We start from the raw sequence: 20177 nt of genomic DNA, 5'->3' as shown, positions 1-20177 counted from the left end.
TGACACATTCATTCTTACTTTTTTTAATAAAGTTCATAATAAATGGATTACCCGAAATTACAATGAATAATTAATATATATGGTATGTATTTATAGAACAAAAGCAAGTTACCACACAGTTATCTTTTTACACGTACGTTAGGAACTCTTTATAAGGGGCCGCTCAAGTATTACGTAAGGCTAATGGCGTCTTTGATTTTATTACTTGGTGATTACGTCTCCAGTAATTATTTATTTTTTAACACATATTGTCTATGCTTGAAAACAAAATGCATTTTCGAGGATTCCTTCAAAAAGTTAATACGATTTTTGTACTATTATTTTTGCTTACTTTTGCTGACGAAAAAAAAATAAATAAATACAGGCGGGATAAATTGCAGTATATCTGCTTATGTAATACTTGAATGGCCCATAATTTACCAGCTGTATCTATGTTTGACAAACTTTTAATTGGGCATTTTCTTACGTTTGTACAGATAAGAATCCATTTAATTTATATAACAATGGTTTTCAGTTTTGAAACTTTTAATCCGTTACAAACAGTAATGACGTCATCACACTTGATGTTATCTGTTGTCTTTAGTTGTCGCAGCCAATTAGCTTAAATTAACAGCCTAGCCTTTTGACTAAACGGCCTGATAGATAGCCGAAGCGTTTGATACAACATTTAATAAACTAGATGGCTAATGCTTAGGCCCTTCGTACGATACATAATACGTCTTTATTTGGCATAAATAAAAAATGTTAAAAAATATTTATTTTAAAATTAAATTGCTTAAGTCAAATTCACATTATTTTTGTCACTACACTCTTCAATTGTACTTGTTGTTTTTCATGAAACTTTCGAAAACACCATCAAGGTTATAGTTTGCCTACGCCATATTGACAGTTAGAAGAGTTTCGTATCGAGTTTGACAGTGGCAAAAAGTGGAAGTAAAATTAAATTATCTAAATTTAAGTCAACAGGCTAGGCACGTAATGAAACGTCATCGACATCCAAGTCATTTGCCTAGCTCTTTTATCGAATGGCTGAATATCATTCAGGCCGCTAGTTAAACGGCTAGGCAGTTAATTGAACCGCTAATAAAGGTAGTTGGCTGCGACATAGTTACTGTCATTTTTGTAGTTTATAGTAATAATGCAATATGCGTAATTTGACAAATATATTATGACATTTCTCTGATTGACAACGACAACTGAAATGACGTCATTGACAGTGCACGTTTTTGAGAATACATTTTTTAGATTTCGATTTGATTGTATCAAAAACAGTACACTTAATTTACTTGATAAGTTTTTCAATACCCAATTGATAAATTCCTTTAATGGTTTTGTTTTATAGGAATTAAATACAGACTGTTATATAGTAAAACCTATAAATTAGAATTTTCCAAACCATTTTGACTGTTTCTTTCATTTTCCTTAACTGGTTCTCCCCATGTGAGGTTTAAGTCCCGTTTCATCCCATCATCCAGAGGTGGAATGAGAGATCGAGGCAGAAGGAAGGTCGAGAGATTAAAGAGGTCCAGAAAAACTTTGTAGCGGTCACTGAAATGTAAAATGGTCAGAATTTTTAAAACTTATCTTTCCTAAACAAAATTATATCCTGCTGTAGTTCTTCAACGACTAAAGCGCACTAATACTTCAAAGGCCAACAAATCATTCGGATTCTGGAATTGTAAGTGGGCATTAGCCTCGCCCGTATCTATTAATATCAAGCCATAGACAAATTGTCTTTGATTCAGCTAAGCGTTCTTTAACAAAATGTATTCGTTATCGTCCTAGTTTACCTGAGGGTAGATCTTAAGTATTGATACCCCGAGGATCCACCAGTACCGAGCTGCTGAGAGCCGATCATACGCTGTACCATTATCACGTGATTGTCTGGAAAAAAAATCATAAAACATTAAACATTCGACATGGAGTTGGTTGTTTGCGTTTTGCATGTAAAAGTCCCGTGTACGTCGTATCAAAAAACTGGCGGCATCAACAGCGACTTAGTAGGAAAACAAAGTCTTTGGTGCCGGTGCCAGGTCGGCAAGAGGAAAAACGGCTTTTCAATCAATGATAATTTTCTGCGCTCCCTAGGCGAAAAATTGTACTAATTACATTGACGAAACCTAAAATACAAATCCTTGTTTCTAAAAAAATACTCACATCGCCACTTGGTAATAAGACTGTCCATATCCATGAGCAGAGTTAGGAGCTGATGGGGCTGCGAAAAGCGGGGCTCATCGCGATAAAAGGTTATCATGATGGCACCCTGCAGTGCCTTATGAGACAACCTGTATAACAAAATTGTTAAATTTGAATTTGAAATTGAAGAACTCAATATAATATATATTGAGTTCTTATACGTATCGTATCTTCACGTAACTTAACGGCGCGACAACTCCGAGCTTAAGAGCGCTCTGTTAAAAGATCCCGTGACAGGGTGCTAGGTATTCATGCCCAAATTAAGACACACATAAAATCTATGGGAATATTAAAGTTTTAGAGTTATTGTATATAGTTGTTAAATGACAAATTAGAATTCTTTTATGTCACAAATGAAAATAAAAAACATAAACTTTCGCGAACGCTCATCCACTCATGCACTCACGCGTATTAGGCGTCGCGTAATGCTTTTTGTTAAAATTGGGAGATGAAATTGTTTTAGTTTTATAAAATCCGTAATTGTAATTTAAGAAATTATATTACGGAATTTAGTATTAAGTTTGTTATGGAGAAACTGGGAAAACAGGTATTTTTAATAAAAAGAATTCCCAAATTTTACACATTTTTATGCATTTTTAATAAATAAACACATTTATGTGTTTTTATTTTATTAATAAAAATAGAACGCGATGGTACAAAATGAACCTCGAAGCGGAGTAGTAGTTATAACTATAAATATTCCGTTTATTCGTCGCACATGTTGCAAAGTTAAAATAACAAGTTTATGACTAACGACAGACCGGAACGGCAGCATACTATCGTATATATTTAATATCTTACGGATATAATGTCAAAAAGAAATAATTAAAAAAATATATGTCGGATTATCAGGAAATGTTCTGATGGATTCAATTGACCGTTGTTTATTATTGTTGCTTTTTAATTAATAAAGTTTTTTCATTTATAATTGATAAAATTTGTTTGAAATTGTACTATGTGGTGTATCCGTGATAGATTAATTTCATATTTCACTTAATATCGGTGAATTTATCAATTAAGGCTAAAAAGTTGAAGATCTTCAACTAAAATCAAATTTTCGTCGCAATTATAAAAAACATCTACTTACTCGACAAAAACCTCACGTAATATATTTTTTAATCCGCCCAAAAACATTTATTTATCTACTTCTTAACAATTATTCTTATTTTATTTCAATTTTTTTTTCTTTGCTTACACTGCTAACATTTACTATTATTTTAATTATTATTTGTTTCTACTGAGTATTAGATTCTTATTTGTCTTTTGCGACTGAGGCGCAAACTAGCTGCTGTGGTCTCCGGCAGAATGACCAGCGCTGTGGAACAACTCTGCTCCTCAGCATAAGGTTGAGCCAGGGCTAATTACAACCACAGCACACACGCATTACACAATTAAACCTTTCTTTAAAAAAAATTATCTCATTATTATTATTTTTTTTTTAATTATTTTTATTTGTTGATTATTATTATTTTATGTGTTTCTGTGTGTATATTTTGTTAGTAATAAATGTTATGTGTATGTCTAAAACTCGTTCTTTTGAAAAAATGGGGACGTGAGAGCCTCTTTCTTCAGCAGATTTTATTTTAAGTTAATGAATTACAAAAAAAAAAAAAAAGAATTGATACCTTCTTTCTCCTCTAGACCGTAGTGCATCATGGACGGCAGGATCGAAAATGGAGCGATAGATTTCACGACGATTTTCAATATCTTGGAGACGGTGACGGCGGACTTCCTCGTGGGGTTCTCGCTGATAAAAAATAACGTAAGCAGAGTTTCAAATGGAAAAAATAACTCCATTTCGTGAAAGTAAACTTTTTTTGTAAATTTTATTAGAAATAGTATTAAATTATATTAATTAACAATAAGAACTTTTTTAGTTCGGGGCCTCAAATTTCTGTGGTTCTTTCTTGATAATTTGTCAAGCTAAAAGGTGATCAGCCTCATGTGCCACACGCCGTCGACTTTTTTGGGCAAACGCAAGCCGGTTTCCTCACGATGTTTTCGTAGAAATATTATAGAAAGTTCTTTGGTCGAACTTGCGTCAACGCTGAAGCCACTTGGCCATCGCTGGTCTATATTTATATAGGAAGACAAAACAATTGACGTTTCATATTTACAATATCTGTTTTTTACGCGACTACCAGTTCGGAGTCTAAGTTTTACTTTGGAGTAAACGAAATATGAACATTTTTTTACGTCTTTACCAAATTGTCGTTCGTGTTGGATTATGACAGATGACAGGTTATAAGATACATGACAACTGCTACAATGGTAGTTATTTTTTTCCTGTTTTACACATAATTTTACAAAGGCTACCAAAATTTATAGTTCCTGTCAAAATCTACGTTTCTAAAATATAAGGTTCGACTCTGAAACCCTGAAAACTTACCATGGCCTCTTCAATATCCTCAGCTAGAACTTTGTCAACAACAGCTTGGAATTTTCCCCAGAAATTGAAGCCTTGGGTGTTCAAGCCGGGAGTACGCTCCAGCCACCGCTCGATTAAAGCTAAGAGCGCTGGCTCCTCTTCTGATCTGAAAGCAATCAATCATGTAACTTTTCTTATACTTTATATTGTGTTCATTGTCTATTTTATTAAAAAAAATATTTATAGAACAAGGGGCAAACGGGCAGGAGGCTCACCTCACTCTCAATGCCAGAGGGCTCGCGAGTGTGTTGACGGCTTTTAAATAATTGGTACGCTCTTTTCATGAAGGAAATTAATTGCTTCGGAAATACTTCAGTGGGCAGCTATTTCCACACAGTGGTGGCAAAAGCGCTTAGTTGTGGAGCGACGGCGAGGTGATACGGGTGGGATTATAAACGAACAAAATATAAACGCTCTTGGATTAGTTTAATCGGTAACTACACAAAACTCTTTTTTTATAGTCGATAGACGGCGGGCCTATAGACGTTCTTAATGCCAGAAGGCTAGTGCGTTGCCGTTATTTTTAATATGAAAATAACATTGTATCCTGGTAATTGTATAAAATTTGCACATTCATAAGACCGATTGTAACACTCACTTTTTCAAAGCCTCCATAGCTTCTGGATCATCTCCGAAGACTGTTTGGTAATTTTGATTGTACTTTACTCGCAGAGCTTGCTTGAGACCCAACTGGAATGAAAATTAAATGTTAGCTTTCTGTTTCTTTCTTGTAAATCTTTGGCCACTTTGACCTTAAATACCTCCTCTTTGGTTAGGAATTTCAAATTCAAATTTGTACAGCTATTTACTCATGTATTTGTGCTTCGATGGCCGTCATTCATTTGTTTTTTTCTGTTTGCGTCACTCATTCTACATAATGGAAAACTTAAAGTATCGGATTATTTAGGAGTACGAGTTCCGCCGTGGCACTAGTGCCATTGTTTTCTATGCACTTTTGCCATCTCATAGGTAGTTCATTGATCACTTTACTAAAAAAACCAGTCGGACTGGAATCAATAAAATCTGTGAAGGCGATTTGGACTGCCCCATCAGAGTTACATTTTTTCCCTTGCAAGAAGTTGTCCAAATTTCAAAAAAAAATGTAATCTGTTGGAGCAAGGTCCGGGGAGTACGGAGGATGTCTTAGACATTCCAATTCTTCTAATTTGGTAGCCGTCTGTCCACCAAACGCTTACAAGTAACTTTTTTGGGGTTAATTTTCGCTTGGGGCAGGATTTGGCTGGCTGGCCAGGATCCAACCATTGCGCTGAGCGCTTCCGATTATCGTAAAGAATCCATTTTTCATCACAGGTAATGATTCGGTTTAAAATACTATCATTATTGTGCCGGTTCAGTAATGTAACGCAGCAGTCAACGCGCGTTTGCCGGTTTGCTTCAGTCAATTCGTGAGGTACCCACCTTTCAAGCTTTTTAATCTTCCCAATTTGCTTCAAGTGAATTAAAACAGTTTTATCACTAACACCGCAGCTTGCAGCTAACTCGAACGTGGTTTGCGATGGATCCGCTTCCACAATAGCCTTCAATACTTCATTATCAACTTGGGTATCAGGCCGTCCACGGGGCTTGTTCTGCAGGTCGAAATTTCCAGAACAAAAACGTTGGAACCAACTGTGTTTTCTTTTGCAACATGACCGCCATACACATCATTCACCCTTCGAGTCGTTTCCGCAGCACTAGTGCCACGGCGGAACTCGTACTCCTAAATAATCCGATACTTTAAGTTTTCCATTTTGTAGAATGAGTGACGCAAACAGAAAAAAACAAATGAATGACGGACATCGAAGCACAAATACATGAGTAAATAGCTGTACAAATTTGAATTTGAAATTCCTAACCAAAGAGGAGGTATTTAAGGTCAAAGTGGCCAGTACGACAAAACGCCAATTTCATGTGTAATATTATCTTTACTAAGTACAAATAATACAAGTACACAGGTACAGGAAAGCAGCCACTTAAACATGGGCCGCTTAACCCAATAAAGAACAAAAAACGTCTTTTTTCTCTTTTGTTTAGATTTAAGCATTGCTTATTATGCTATAACAAATAAATTCTTTTACATAAACAAATACAATTAAAATCTGTTATAACGACATAAAACGAACTACTCATAAATGGTAAAAACCGATAGTCGTAACAGTCGATGACGTTGTTGTTAAGTACCTAATACAATAGAATACTTTTTTATTATCTTTTAAACGAAGGATTGAGAGGGAAAGGAAGGCCTATGTCGTTATACAACCCGACTAAAGTGCAATTTATTAGATTTAAGAATACCTAATACTATTTTATAATAATAGCATTTAATAGTAATTATTTCATTTACAATAGAATTCAGCCGCGACCTTTGATTTTGGTCAATATAACCGGTATGTTGTTCTAAACGATGTCGTCGTAAAAGTTTTTGACTGTATAATCATTTTACTTTAGGCATACGTTCGTTTCGATTTTACAGCTTCTACTAAGGCTCGCTTTACAATCGATGCCGGTGTGAAGTTGATTTCGGACATATTTAACGCCTGGGAAGAATCATGTAATGCAGTCGGCGTCTTTTGTGACCTGTCGTAGGCGTTTGACTGTGTTCATCCTGATATACTTGGTTGGAAAGCTTCAACACTATGGCGTTGATGACAAAGGTTCTAGCCTGATGAATTCATATTTAAAGGAAAGGATCCATGGAGTGCACGTCAATTTAGTCACCTTTCCGGGTTCGCAGGTGTCAATCGGCGTCCCTCAAGGCTCGATTCTCGGGCCTATCTTATTTCTATTTTACATAAACGACCTCCCATTCTTTGCCAACGGAGTTCCTGAGATGGTATTGTTTGCTGATGACACTTCACTTCTATTTACAGTGAATAGGAAAAACCTATTATTTAACAATGTAAACAATTATATCTCTCGTATAGTTAACTGGTTGAATGTAAATAACTTACTGCTTAATGAGAGTAAAACAAAATGTATTATATTTACAACTACTAGCGTAAAGCGAGATATTGGTAACTTGAAAGTTAAGGACAGTGAACTTAACTTTGTTGACAAAACTGTTTTTCAAGGCATAATAATAAATAGTAAACTCTAGTAGCCCCACACATAGAGACTCTTTCGAATAGGACGAGGTCTGCAGCATGTGCAGTAAAGAAAATCTGACAGTTTTCTGATAAGGCCAGAACATAACTGTATATCATAGATATTTTCACAGCGTTATGACGTATGGTATTCTACTGTGGGGTGCTGCTGCAGAGATTCAATCCATATTTGAGCTGCAGAAGCGCGCTGTTCGGGGTATTTGTTGTATTTCCCCAAGGGAGTCGGTACGGAATAAGTTTAAGGAATTAAATATTATGACACTATCTGGTCAATATATTCTTGGAGCCTTGTTGTATGTACAAAAAATATAAACTATATAAATATTGATGATCAGCCACCATCGAACTTAATGCAGGTAAAGAGTATTCAATTTTCCATATACTTAAACGGATAAAACCCGTGCTATAAAACAAGAGCTTTTGGACAGATCGAAAGATTGAATACATGATATAGCTAGACGCCAGAGCGTCTTGTAGCTATTATCTGTGGTCTTATTAACATGGTCCGCTCTGTCTATAAGGCATTCTTTCAATACGATACGATTAATTTAAAAAAAATTACAATCTCAGTGATTCTCGGAACTCTACACCCGATGTTTTATATAAAACAATTCAGTGTTAAAAAACGCGTTGAATACGTAAAATTCTATTAAGTAGTATTTGTAACTGGTTTGGAAAGGAAGTTCGATAAAATTTATGTTAATTTGAGGAGGATGTGTGACGATTTTGTTTATTTCTTTTATAAATAATATTACCTTATTCTCAAGAAGCCTAAACTGTAGACTTTGGAAACCCGAAGCTGGACGCAGGTACTGCCTGAAATCCATGAAGTCCAGAGGTGTCATTGTTTCCAAGATCATTACCTGGTCTACTAATAGCTGAAAATATAAAAATTCTTTTATAAAATAAATATCGTTAAGGAATCTATTTCCAGATTCTCATGAAGCTACTGTCAAAGTTCAATATATTTTGACGTACGGGAGACAGATTTAGCATTAAGGGCCATCATAAAAACTCTTCAAAATATCGTTATTATTTGTTATTATAAATAAATGTCTAAAATTACACAATTATTGACAAATTCAAATTATTTCACTACATTGTCTAGAAGATAGTACTTAAAAATAAAACAAACCGGTGGCGCTACAACCTTTTCAGGTCTGGGCCTCAGATTTATGTATCGTGATCATTTTTTCAATGTAATAGGCAAGTAAAGACATGGTTCGTACTCAATTTTGCTCTGAGGATACAAGTAGATATTTCAAATTCGTATTGAAAACATGATACCTCTCAGTCAGAGCAAAAATTATTTTATTTTTTATTGAAACGAAGAATTCAATATAAAAAATAGAAACACAGTTGTAAGGACGAAAATGCGCATTCAAATGCGTCCTCGTTAGGACAGGTATTGGAAATAGTAGCCTCTATAGTCTATGGCTACTTAAAAGATTATTATCAAAGAATGTATGAATCAAATAATATTTCTGTATTGTACAAATGAAATCAAAATATTTGTCTCCAATAGGCCCGCCTATCTTTTGACTTTTGACATCGGAAACGTACGTTTAGATAAACAAAGACGTAACGAAAACATATTAAAAATGATTCACGGACATTTCAAAGATTGAGGTGCTCGCATTTTAACGATTTTTGAACTGCAATAATTTTTTTGGGAAATAAGTTTCATCAAAGTTCAGTTCAGTTCAGTTTCATTAAAACTTTCATATGATCCAGGTCATATTGTTTTTATAAAACGGCTATGTATGAATCCTATGCCGTTAATAAATAATTTATTCATTTTACGATGACTATATTACCTTTCTACCTGTCTTTTGCAACGAGTATTCTTACTGTGCAAAATGTAAGCGTTAAATAGAAATTATTATGTATCGTTAATATGTCCAAAGTAAGACTGGCTGCCCAAGACACAGGGAATCCTAGTGTGGGGGCTACTGGCCTTTTTATTTATGATATAATGTTTCTCTTTAGAGATTAAATATACAAATAATATCGGTTAAGGAAAGTAGACACTAAAAACTCGTATGATGTAAAAAAGCAGAGAGCGTCTTACTGATAACTAGTACCAATTGATTTCAATTACGAGTTAATTCATTTATAATGCTATGGGTTTCCTGAACAATCGTTAGTAACGAAAAAGAATTTTTAAATTTCCTGAGATTTTTCTATAGATTAACCCCTTATTGTAACTTACAATAGTGATACGATTTTGATGTAGGGAAACATAGTATGCTTTGTCATTACATCCCGATTTTGTATTGTACCTGATAAAGTCACGTGACTTTTGAAAACGTAACTAAGTACGTACGTAATTGCGTTTAACTTATCGGATAGAATAGCGAATATTAAAAAATATTTTTAACAATCAGAGACTACCGTATCAAGTTGACAGACCATTGTACAGAAATATTAGATTAATTAGTTATTCAAATCTTGCCATAACATTATAGGCACGAAGTCCATCATTGTTATTTTTTAACCGTTAATAATAATAATAATTTATTGCAAGAATATGGTACAAAAATGTGTAAGGTGGTAAAGTAAGTTCGCATATTCTGCCACACACAATGGCGCGCAAATTTGTCTTTAAAGGAATTTTACATTTGACATAATTAGTCATATGAATTGGTAAATTCTTATATTATTTGTATCGTGCATATTATATCATATATTATTAAATTTATATCAACTACAGTGTCTCACGCAAATAATCATTTATTGAATAATATTTTTTTCCCAAAAGTAATACACTTTCTAGTCGGAAGATCTTATAATCCTTTGGTAAATTATTGCAATATAAAAGGTGTTTTTCCTAAACAGTTCCAGATTGATTTTTTCACAGTTAATTTCTCCCCATGCCTACTTCTTACTTCGACTTAAAAATATGTGTGTTTCTTTGCATTTCAAAAATATTAATACAGAGAAGAGATAAAATTTTGAGCTTCTTAAATAAAGGTACGCAACTATCAAGACAGTTTGCTCTAAGACATATCTTTTTAGCCTTATTACTTCGCCTGAGTTTCCCGTTACAAAAGTATTTAAATTTGTGGGACTCGCTTGGACCTAAGACAATATTTTCCCACAGCTAACAGATAAAATATAATTAGATATAGTTACCTTTAATATCAGGACTACTCTATTCATTCTCTTGAGGATTTCCATGGTGTGACCCTCATCCAGACCTTCCACATTCAGCATAGATCTCACTGAGTCCACCTCGAAGATTATTTGCTTGAACCACAACTCGTAAGCTAGAATATTTAAAAACATATTTTGTATTCTCAAAATACACGTTTAAACAATTTTTTATATAAAGTTGGATGGATTTTTATATAAAAGAATGCCTTACTAAAATTCTTATCAATTTAACATACATAACGTGTATAAAAAATATCGTTAAAATAAATAATAATAATAATAATTTACTGCAAGAATATGGTACAAAAATGTGTAAAGTAGTACAATAGTAACTTCGCATATTCTGCCACAATGGCGAATTTTACATTTTAGATAACGAGTCATATGAATTGGTCAATTCTTATATTATTTGTATCGTACATATGATATCATATCGTAGTTGGAAGATATTTTAATACTTCGGTAAATTACTGTGAACTTTAATGGCCATACAAAAGGTGTTTTTCCTAAACAGTTCCAGATTGATTTTTTCACAGCCAATTTCTCCCCATGTCTAATTCTTACTTTGACTACTAAATTCGACTTAAACATATGTATGTTTCTGAACACGAATATGGACAGTTCTAAAATATAAATACAGGAAAAAGATAAAATTTTGAGCTTCTTAAATAAAGGTACGCAACTATCAAGACAGTTTGCTCCACAAATTTCTCTAATACATTTCTTTAACATAAATGATTCTATCACATTTGTCTTTACATGGAAGAAAATACTAGGAACTTGTTAACGATACAAAGTAAGTAAAGCATATCATGAAAGACTTCAGTCCTTGAATTCCGAATAATTAAAAAAAATAGAATATCTCCCTTAACAATTTTTCCTTCTGTGGGCCTTGGCCATACGTTGAGAAGCACTGACAAATATGGTAAAGCCCTTAAATAATGTAAAAAACTTATTGATTCCCAAGGTTCAAAATCAGCAGAATTTTCTAAATTCCGTCTGCAAAAACATACCAGCAGTACCAGCAGCACCAGCACAGAATAGCAAACTATTCTACTATTTTTTTGCTTATTGTTACATTTTTATCCAAAAGTTTTTGTACCATAATTGTCATATTTTTTGCAATAATAGTTTGTACACATACTGTTGATATGGCATTGTATATAAAGTGCTGAAATTTATTAAATAAATACATTTATACTTCCCAGACGAACACAGATTAGTATAAGATATGCATTTCCGAAATCAAACGGAATTGCTATTCTTGGTCAAGCATATGGGACAGGTTACTGAACTTAATCATATGTATACATATAATTAATATCTTGTAAGTTGAATGACGTAGACATAGACTTGTTTATTATTTGCAATATATTAAACACAATTTAAGTTCTTTGACACCTGAATACAGGATATTTCCTTTAAAGCATAAGACCTTTCATCGGAATCTCTTGATTTCCCAGTAACGTTATCTTTCATAGTAAGCTTGTATTTAAGAGAATTATAATATGACTAAAATAATTGTTTAGCAGTTTTTTATTAATAGTAATAAATTACAAAGCAGGCATCAGTGATGGCCTAGTGGCTTCAACATGCGACTCTCATCCCTGACTACTTAGATTCGATCACCGGCAGTGCACCAATGGATTTTTTTCTATGTACGCATTTAACATTCGCTCGAACGGTGAAGGAAAATATCGTGACCGGCTTGCCTTAGACCCAAAGAGTCACCTACTTCCCGATAACAAATGATCATGAATCTGAAGCCCAGACCTAAAAAGGTTGTACCGCCATTGATTTTTTTAATAAACTAGCGGACGCGCTATACGTTGTCTTGTGTTATCTATGAATATTGATTTCGGATTGGTATAATAACTAAAAAATATTTCAGAAACAATGTGTCTAATGCTTTATGATATACCATATTCTTTGTTTGTTTTTCTGGCGCGTATATAAATAGGTTTGTAGGTATTCCGACACTGGAACAGGTGAGGTAACTGGCCATGATAATAATAGATTAATGCTCAAACAATTAGCGACTGTAATTATATTATATGTATTTTATCAATATAATAACTGCGATCGAAGCATTTGTTTTAAACGATATTCAATTTTCTTACATCCTCTTTGACAATATTTGCACGCATTCTATCTATGTTATGTCAAACGCCATAAGGTTACATAAAAAAAGTTTCAATTGTAAAAGCGCTATGCACTGATATAAAAAATTGATATCGTAATAAAAGTATTTTTAAATTTTCTTCAACTTTCTTTTATACGAACCTCCTGACAATAACAAACAAAAAAAAAAGAATTAGCGAAATCGGTCCAGCCGTTCACGCGTGATGCCATGACCAAGGGATATAGGAATTAATTTTTATATATATTCTAGTTATCCTTAGCTTCCTTCGGTTTTTCTCAATATCGCTTCTATTTCTTCTACCCACCTTAATTTCACAATACTTAATGTGATAGGCAAACATACACTAGGGGAATAAAAATAAAATATAAATCGATTTCTAAATGTGGCTTTTAAAAATGATGGATTTTTGCGTGAATACTTAAATAGACAGAATTCAACATAATATTATTATTAAAGTAATAGTAACAATTAAAATGTAAGTCGTGGCAGTATTCGTTAAAATTCGATTTCCAATATAAATGCATTAAAGCCAGCGTGAGTTCTCAGCTGAAATATTGCAGGTACCTTGATGTGTCACGATAAACAAGTGCTCATCGTGGACAGGTTTCGAGGACTCAGCACTGAGCATCCGCTGGGCAGTGAGCAGCTTGTCCAGCATGAGGTATTCTCCATACAGCATCCCAGCTTCATTTCCCAGATGGCTGCCATCCTGCCCTATATCTTCTAACGCTGATCTGTAAGTTCAATAATTCCTGCTTATTGTACTGGGTTATAATATCGCCTCTGTGGATTCAATCTCAAAATCAAAATTACTTTATTCATATAGGTAATCAAGTATATTTATGAACGTCAGAAAAGTTAATTTGATTTGAAATTTACAATACTAGAAAACACTTTTTTAGCGGATTGAAGCTATATATTATTATAAACTTATAATTATTTTACATATTTTTTTTTCTCCGACGTTTCGAACGTTGACGAAACGTAAGATGTAAAATCTATGTTAACAAAAGACAATACTATTTACAATACTAGTTCGCAAGTCAAGGGTGTTAAGGGGGGCAAGAAAGACTGGCAAGAAACTTTCCACCACTCTTTGTAATCGCCTTGCAATCGCAATCGATTAATGTACCCACGAAGTAATAAATGTTATAAGCTCGGGTTTATCGTCTGCTATCAAACAACCAATGATTCATCAACTTTTAAAAATTTGAACGCATCAGGAGAGGCATTCGTCAATTTTTTTATTCCTAGTATTTGACAATATACAGTAGTATTGACAAAATTCAAACTGGTTTGAGCCAGTTCGGGAGTGACGCATGTATGATTATTTAAGATTGTTGTATTTATGTAATCACATAATAAATACAAAAACTGTCTCATCTCCTTCCTACAAGACTAAAAGCTGGGGGCTGAAGAAAAATAATGAACAGCTCAAATGTAAAAGTATATTCTCCAACTTCGTCAACACTTTGGAGTAGAGACTCTTGAGCCCTGGGGTTCAAGTGCACATGGGCTAATTGAAGATTTAAGTTGGCGCCAGGTAGATAGTACTGGTGACCCCAGAGCTGGTGCTTTCCTCGCTCAACGAATAAGTATCGCAATACATCGATGAAATGCTGCCATCGTTAAAGGTACATTGCCACACGGACCAAACTGTTTATATTTGCTTAATTTTCTTTTTATTATTACTATGTAGGTTAAGAAAATTTTAAATATTGTATACTTGATTGTTATGTCTATTAATTAAACAATTCAAACATAAATGATACTCGCCAAAGAAATTTTTGTACTTTCTGATAAACCACACTTTGGTTCCAAGGTGTCATAGTCGCAGTATATTCGATTTTCAATAAATTAAAACCAGTAGAAGTTGATGTTACACACACAATGACAGTGAGTTTCTCTCTTAATAATAATAGATTCCGTTGGCCGGTAGCGGACTCACATGTAATTCTCTCGACTCGAGTGTCCATGGGCACTTAACATCAGGTGAGCCACCAGCCCGTTTGCCCTCTGTTCTATAAAAAACAAGTAAGCGAAGAAGAAATGATGAGAGAGAAGGAACGCGAATTCCCTTTTCCGGGAGCCGATGGAGGGATGAGTTAAGTGAATGTCGGGTTGGTTTACAAACCGTTGATCTTATTCATCCCTTTTTGAAACACTGGGTGGACCGACGGTGCGGATCGCTTTCCTATCGGCTCGTGCAGGTTCTCTCTGGCCATGGATGCTTCGGAAGTTAGCTGCATTGTGACTGTATAGATGATAAGGTGAGGCATACAGTTGAGGAGTGTCCGGCTTGGGACTACTTTCGCTCGGTGCTTGCTGATTGATGGCAATCTGTCGCTTCCACTTATTATTTAAAGAATGGTGGAAGCTGACAATGACGGTACTTGGAATGCCTTCAAGGCATTTTGTGAGGCCGTCATGAGTCAAAAAAGAGAATGCGGAGCGTCAGCGTGAAAATGATTCAGATGCTCCGCCAGTAAGGAAACGACGACCAGCCACGCTGTGTTTTCGGACGCTTGCAGTTAAGATTTTGAAGATTTGTGTGTGAGAGGAGTCATGGTTGTATTGTGGCATTCGCGTTTCGCGGGGGTAAGGATAGGGCGAAAATACCGTAAGGATATGCGTTAAATCATTTCCTGACGTAAAAAAAGGGTACCTAGGTATGACGCTGGATACAAAACTCCGTTGGAAGGTCCATGTTAAAAAGCGCTTGTTTTAAGTGAAGAGTTGGATTTCCGTTACTGGTAATTAAATTGTACTGGTTGCTCGGAAGGCTGACCACGTTCTCAGTATGAAATAAATTATTACCGGTATGGAGTTATGGTTGCCAGCTGTGGGGCTGTACCAGTAATAGCCACATCCAAATAATCCAACGATTCGAAAACAAAGTAGTCAGGGGAATCAATGCCACCTAGTACATCCACAATTACGGGACATTAATAAAAAAGTCTGCCGGAGCCCACGAACATAGGTTCCGCCATTACATGAATGTCGAGGATATTCAACTCCTTGACACGAGCCTAGTGAGACGACTGAAAAGGACAAAACCATTTGAACTAGTGAATTAGTGTTAGAGCACGTCAGTGTTAAGTGCTAAATAGTGAGTGCAAAAATAGAACAAAAGAACAGAGTTCTCCTTTTAATAGAGACTGTAAGTAGTGTTATTGGACACATTCTTAAGTTAAATATCCTTTAGTAAATTACGTTAGACTAAAATTACTATCTTAAGGTAGGCTAGATCATAATGTTCCATGATGTTAAGTAACTATTTAATCACTTTCCTAGAAGTTATGGATCACCGTGTAATGTTTTCAAGGGGAAGGTTCCCTTGAAAGCAAAACAGAGCTTGAAATAAAAAGGCAAAGTGCCTTTATAGCGTAGGTGATACCATTGTTTTGACACCGATTGTACATAACTTTGACATTATTTTATGTTCCTAATAAGACATTGTAGAAGAATTGATATGACTTTTGCATGCCTATATATATATGGCTGTATATATATTATATTTGTAGTTGATCGATCTAACTACTGTCCCACTTGGCAAATAAACGATTATTATTATTATGTATAAGAAAAATGCATTTGTCGCGCTTCTAAACAAGACTGCTATGTTAAGAAAACACTTTTTAAACGAATTGAAGCTATGTATTACAATTATTTACATAATTTTAAATTTAAATTTTTCCGACGTTTCGCGTGTTTGTCAGCTTGCGTGGTCAAAAAAGGTGTTGAAGACCTGAAGACAAAGGGTGTTGAATGTCAAAAGTATCACAGCTGTAGAGAAAGTTGTGTTATCTGTATTTATAATAATAATACATAGCTTCAATCCGTTTAAAAAGTGTTTTCTTAATGTGTAAAAGCTATGTTAACAAAAGACAATACTAAGATACCAATACCAATGCTATGGTTGAACATAAACCACATTGGTTTCCTAATGTAATATATCATGATTATTATATTATTAAAAAAAACGTTATCATCCACAGTATAAATAATAAAATTGATGAACGTTGACCGCGATGCGTGATCAGACACGTGTAAAATAAAATTCTGAGAGACAAACCGGCGACACTGATTTTGTAACATACGTTTTATATATAAGCTAAACCAAGAACCAGTTTAAATCCACTAAAAGTAATTTTTTATTGTTATTTGTGTAAGTGTTATGTAATTGCAATAAAAAGCCTTTGACACACCCAAAACGAGGCTACCTGTTATATCAACCGGTTGAAGAAACGAAACCTGTAGTTATTTTAATTTTTAAACCTTAATTAATGTGGTTTAGCATTCATAACTCATACATTCTTAATGTACAACAGTAGATTAAGTATAAAAGAGAGCAAGAAGTGTATAACCAAATCGTAAAAAAAATAAACCATCACCAACCTTAATCTAAATTAAAAAAGAAATCTAAAAAGCTAAACTCACGGATTCATGAATTGCGATCCAATACAAATGAATAAGAAATACAAGAATTACAAAAGTCACGATTGAGCAAGATAGGATATGGTTAAGAAATGTTTATAAGAGTTTTAAAAGATGTTAGGGAGGTAAAACCATCTATTTGAGGAGCCTAATATATAGTTATAGTAAATATACTTCCTGCCAATATTATTTACGCTTAGATTTTCTAAACTTTACAACGAATATCAATAATGATATCTTTATTTCAGATTATATGTTTTAGTTAGAGTTAGAGTTAGTAACAATTCAGTCTTAATTGCTATGTTAGTAAACAAAAAGACTTCTATGGTGAGGCGTGGAATGTGGTGGGGGATTGAATTACACGTTATTGATAATATTATTTTCGACTTTTTAGTACTTTACACCACATAATGGTAAGTTTTAGGTATAAAGAGACACTAGGGTGGTCATTAAATTAAACTATTGGATACAGAAAACGTTACGGTGCGTTTCATGGGGGGGGGTCAGGAATCTCCACAAATTGCGTGACGTAACTTGAACGCTTCCTAACACAATGCATCCAGATATGTCGTACGTTAAATGGTATTCGACTGTGGGAGAAACTTACAAATAGATTTGTTAAAATACAATTTTCCGATTGACTCTAGTGAAAATTTGGTGACCAGCCTTGTTTAAGGATGTCTTTTTTGGGCGACATGCAGGTTTTATTGATTATCATAATTATCAGGATTGCAAGTGGTGCTGTCACACGAAAACTATTAATAAGAATATATATAGATATACGGCGCCCTGGATGGTGTAGATTCACAAACCAGCCCGGCAAATGGCGCTGCAGTCGATATCTATACAGCAAAAAGACAACTGGTATATGATGTCTTCTGTGCATTTGTTCGTAATTAAAGTTCTAAACGGCTGGACAGAATTGAAGAATTTTTTGTGTGTTCTAGTAAAGTCGAGAATTATTAGATAATTTTTCTGTATGTAAGACGTATAGAGACACGGCTTGCGGATCCGCTAGTATATAAGTATTTTGGATTTAATGGTTAACATGTAATATAACAGCCAAGGTAATGAGATTGATGTGTGGTTAAGGCTGACATTATTAATTGGGTAGCAATGTAATAAATACCCCTTAATAATCATAATGATGAAAAGTTATTTTGAACAGTCAACCCGTGATCCTGGGTTGGGCAACTGGACCGGGGCACTTTGGCCTACGTGGTTAATATTATTAAATATTAGATTTATGATTTAGTTTAGATGTTTCAGCTGGCTCTTTTCTATATTAAAGATGTCCGTTTTCTAGACAAGTAACCTTTCTCAACCAATACCACACATGTTAAAATGAGGTCAATCAGTACTTATGAAAGTATTTTATAGAAAGGATATACACGTGTGAAAATGTCATAAGAACTTAAGAAAGCGCAGCGCTAACCAGATACATGCAACATACGTCGAGTAGCCCGCAATATGAAACGATTAATATGTATGTGGGAATCAAATCCATGGTTATTATCTATATTTATTTGAATTCAGTATGTTACATGTTACAAAGACAGTTATTACTTTAATTTATTCGTCTTTGGTAGTAGTAATATTGATTCCTGAAAATATCGTATAATATATTGATGAATATCTGTTATTTTAATGTGTAAGCCCTGACATATTTCGTCGGGTATAGTTGGCAGTCCCTTTAGCTTATACATACATAATATATCATGTTTATGACACGGAGGTTGTAAATACGTTGATGGTTAAGAGTTTGTTTCGAAAAAAAAACAATAAATAAAAAAGTGTGTTTAACGAAAAGAAAGATTTTAACACAACATTTATCAGTTTGTTTATGTCACTCTAGAATGTTCTAAGTTTATCATTGTATGACAGAAATATTATTTAACTTTATATATCTAAATTGAATTAAGAAAGAACCGTTTCTTTAATAACACAAATCAAATTAGGTACATTTTCCAGAGTTGCTTTATGCCCCATGGCCCGTCATAAACACGTTTTGTTTTGATTTATCTTGCTGTTTTTTTTTATTTACAAAGACTTGTATCCTCTACAGCATGATCACAGGAATCGTTACTTTTTAAAATACCTACAAGTATGTTAAAAATTAAAAAGATATTTGAAATGGTTAATTTTCTGAAACAAAACATTTAAAAAATTTACCTTCATTTTGTAAATTTACTTACCTCATTGGACACGACATATTTCCCAAATTCAAACACTTCAAAATTCAAACACTTCAAAATTCTGACACACGCGTCCAATTCACGATATCGTTTCTCACTGACTCGTGAGTCGTGACTTCGTTAATGAAGCAGTGTTCTGCGATTGGAGATATGTATTTGCAATTCGGCAACTTTAATGCCTTAGATTCTTCACGGGTTTCTTATTTCGCTTTGCACATTTTGATTATTATTACATCATTTTTGTTTATTTGATGTTATATACGTAATTATTTATGTAGATTGATAGATTTTGAATCGATAGTTTATTTTAAAATTGAAAACATGTAGATTGTGTAAACGTTTATTTTGACTAATGGAAAGAAAAAAAGATTTGTGAGGTTTCGTTGATAAATCAATCTTGATTTTATGTAGATTATCTCTGGAACTATTAAATCCAATTTAATTTTTGTTTCTATTAGTGAAATTAGTTTCCACATGAATGATGGGTACTTACTACTTACCTATTTAGAGTTAAGTTC

At 33.9% G+C, this 20177-nt stretch overlaps 1 protein-coding gene across 1 annotated transcript; it reads right to left on the bottom strand.

Moving 5' to 3' along the window:
• Positions 1–7: 7 nt before the first annotated feature.
• On the bottom strand, positions 8–19806 carry LOC123711666 (tryptophan 2,3-dioxygenase). The gene is made up of 10 exons (XM_045664344.1): positions 19660–19806; positions 13592–13761; positions 10864–10997; positions 8484–8606; positions 5223–5314; positions 4586–4730; positions 3822–3943; positions 2158–2285; positions 1791–1884; positions 8–1548 (listed from the first exon to the last, which is right to left on the bottom strand). Exons 1-10 carry the CDS (start codon positions 19674–19676, stop codon positions 1374–1376), a joined length of 1200 nt encoding a protein of 399 aa, XP_045520300.1. The 5' UTR covers positions 19677–19806; the 3' UTR covers positions 8–1373.
• Positions 19807–20177: the final 371 nt, after the last annotated feature.

This window comes from Pieris brassicae, chromosome 7 (genome assembly GCF_905147105.1).
Source record: "Pieris brassicae chromosome 7, ilPieBrab1.1, whole genome shotgun sequence".
Classification (NCBI taxonomy): Eukaryota; Metazoa; Arthropoda; class Insecta; order Lepidoptera; family Pieridae; genus Pieris; species Pieris brassicae.
Note: the sequence above shows the minus strand (reverse complement) of the source record. Positions and strands in the feature narration are given on the sequence as shown.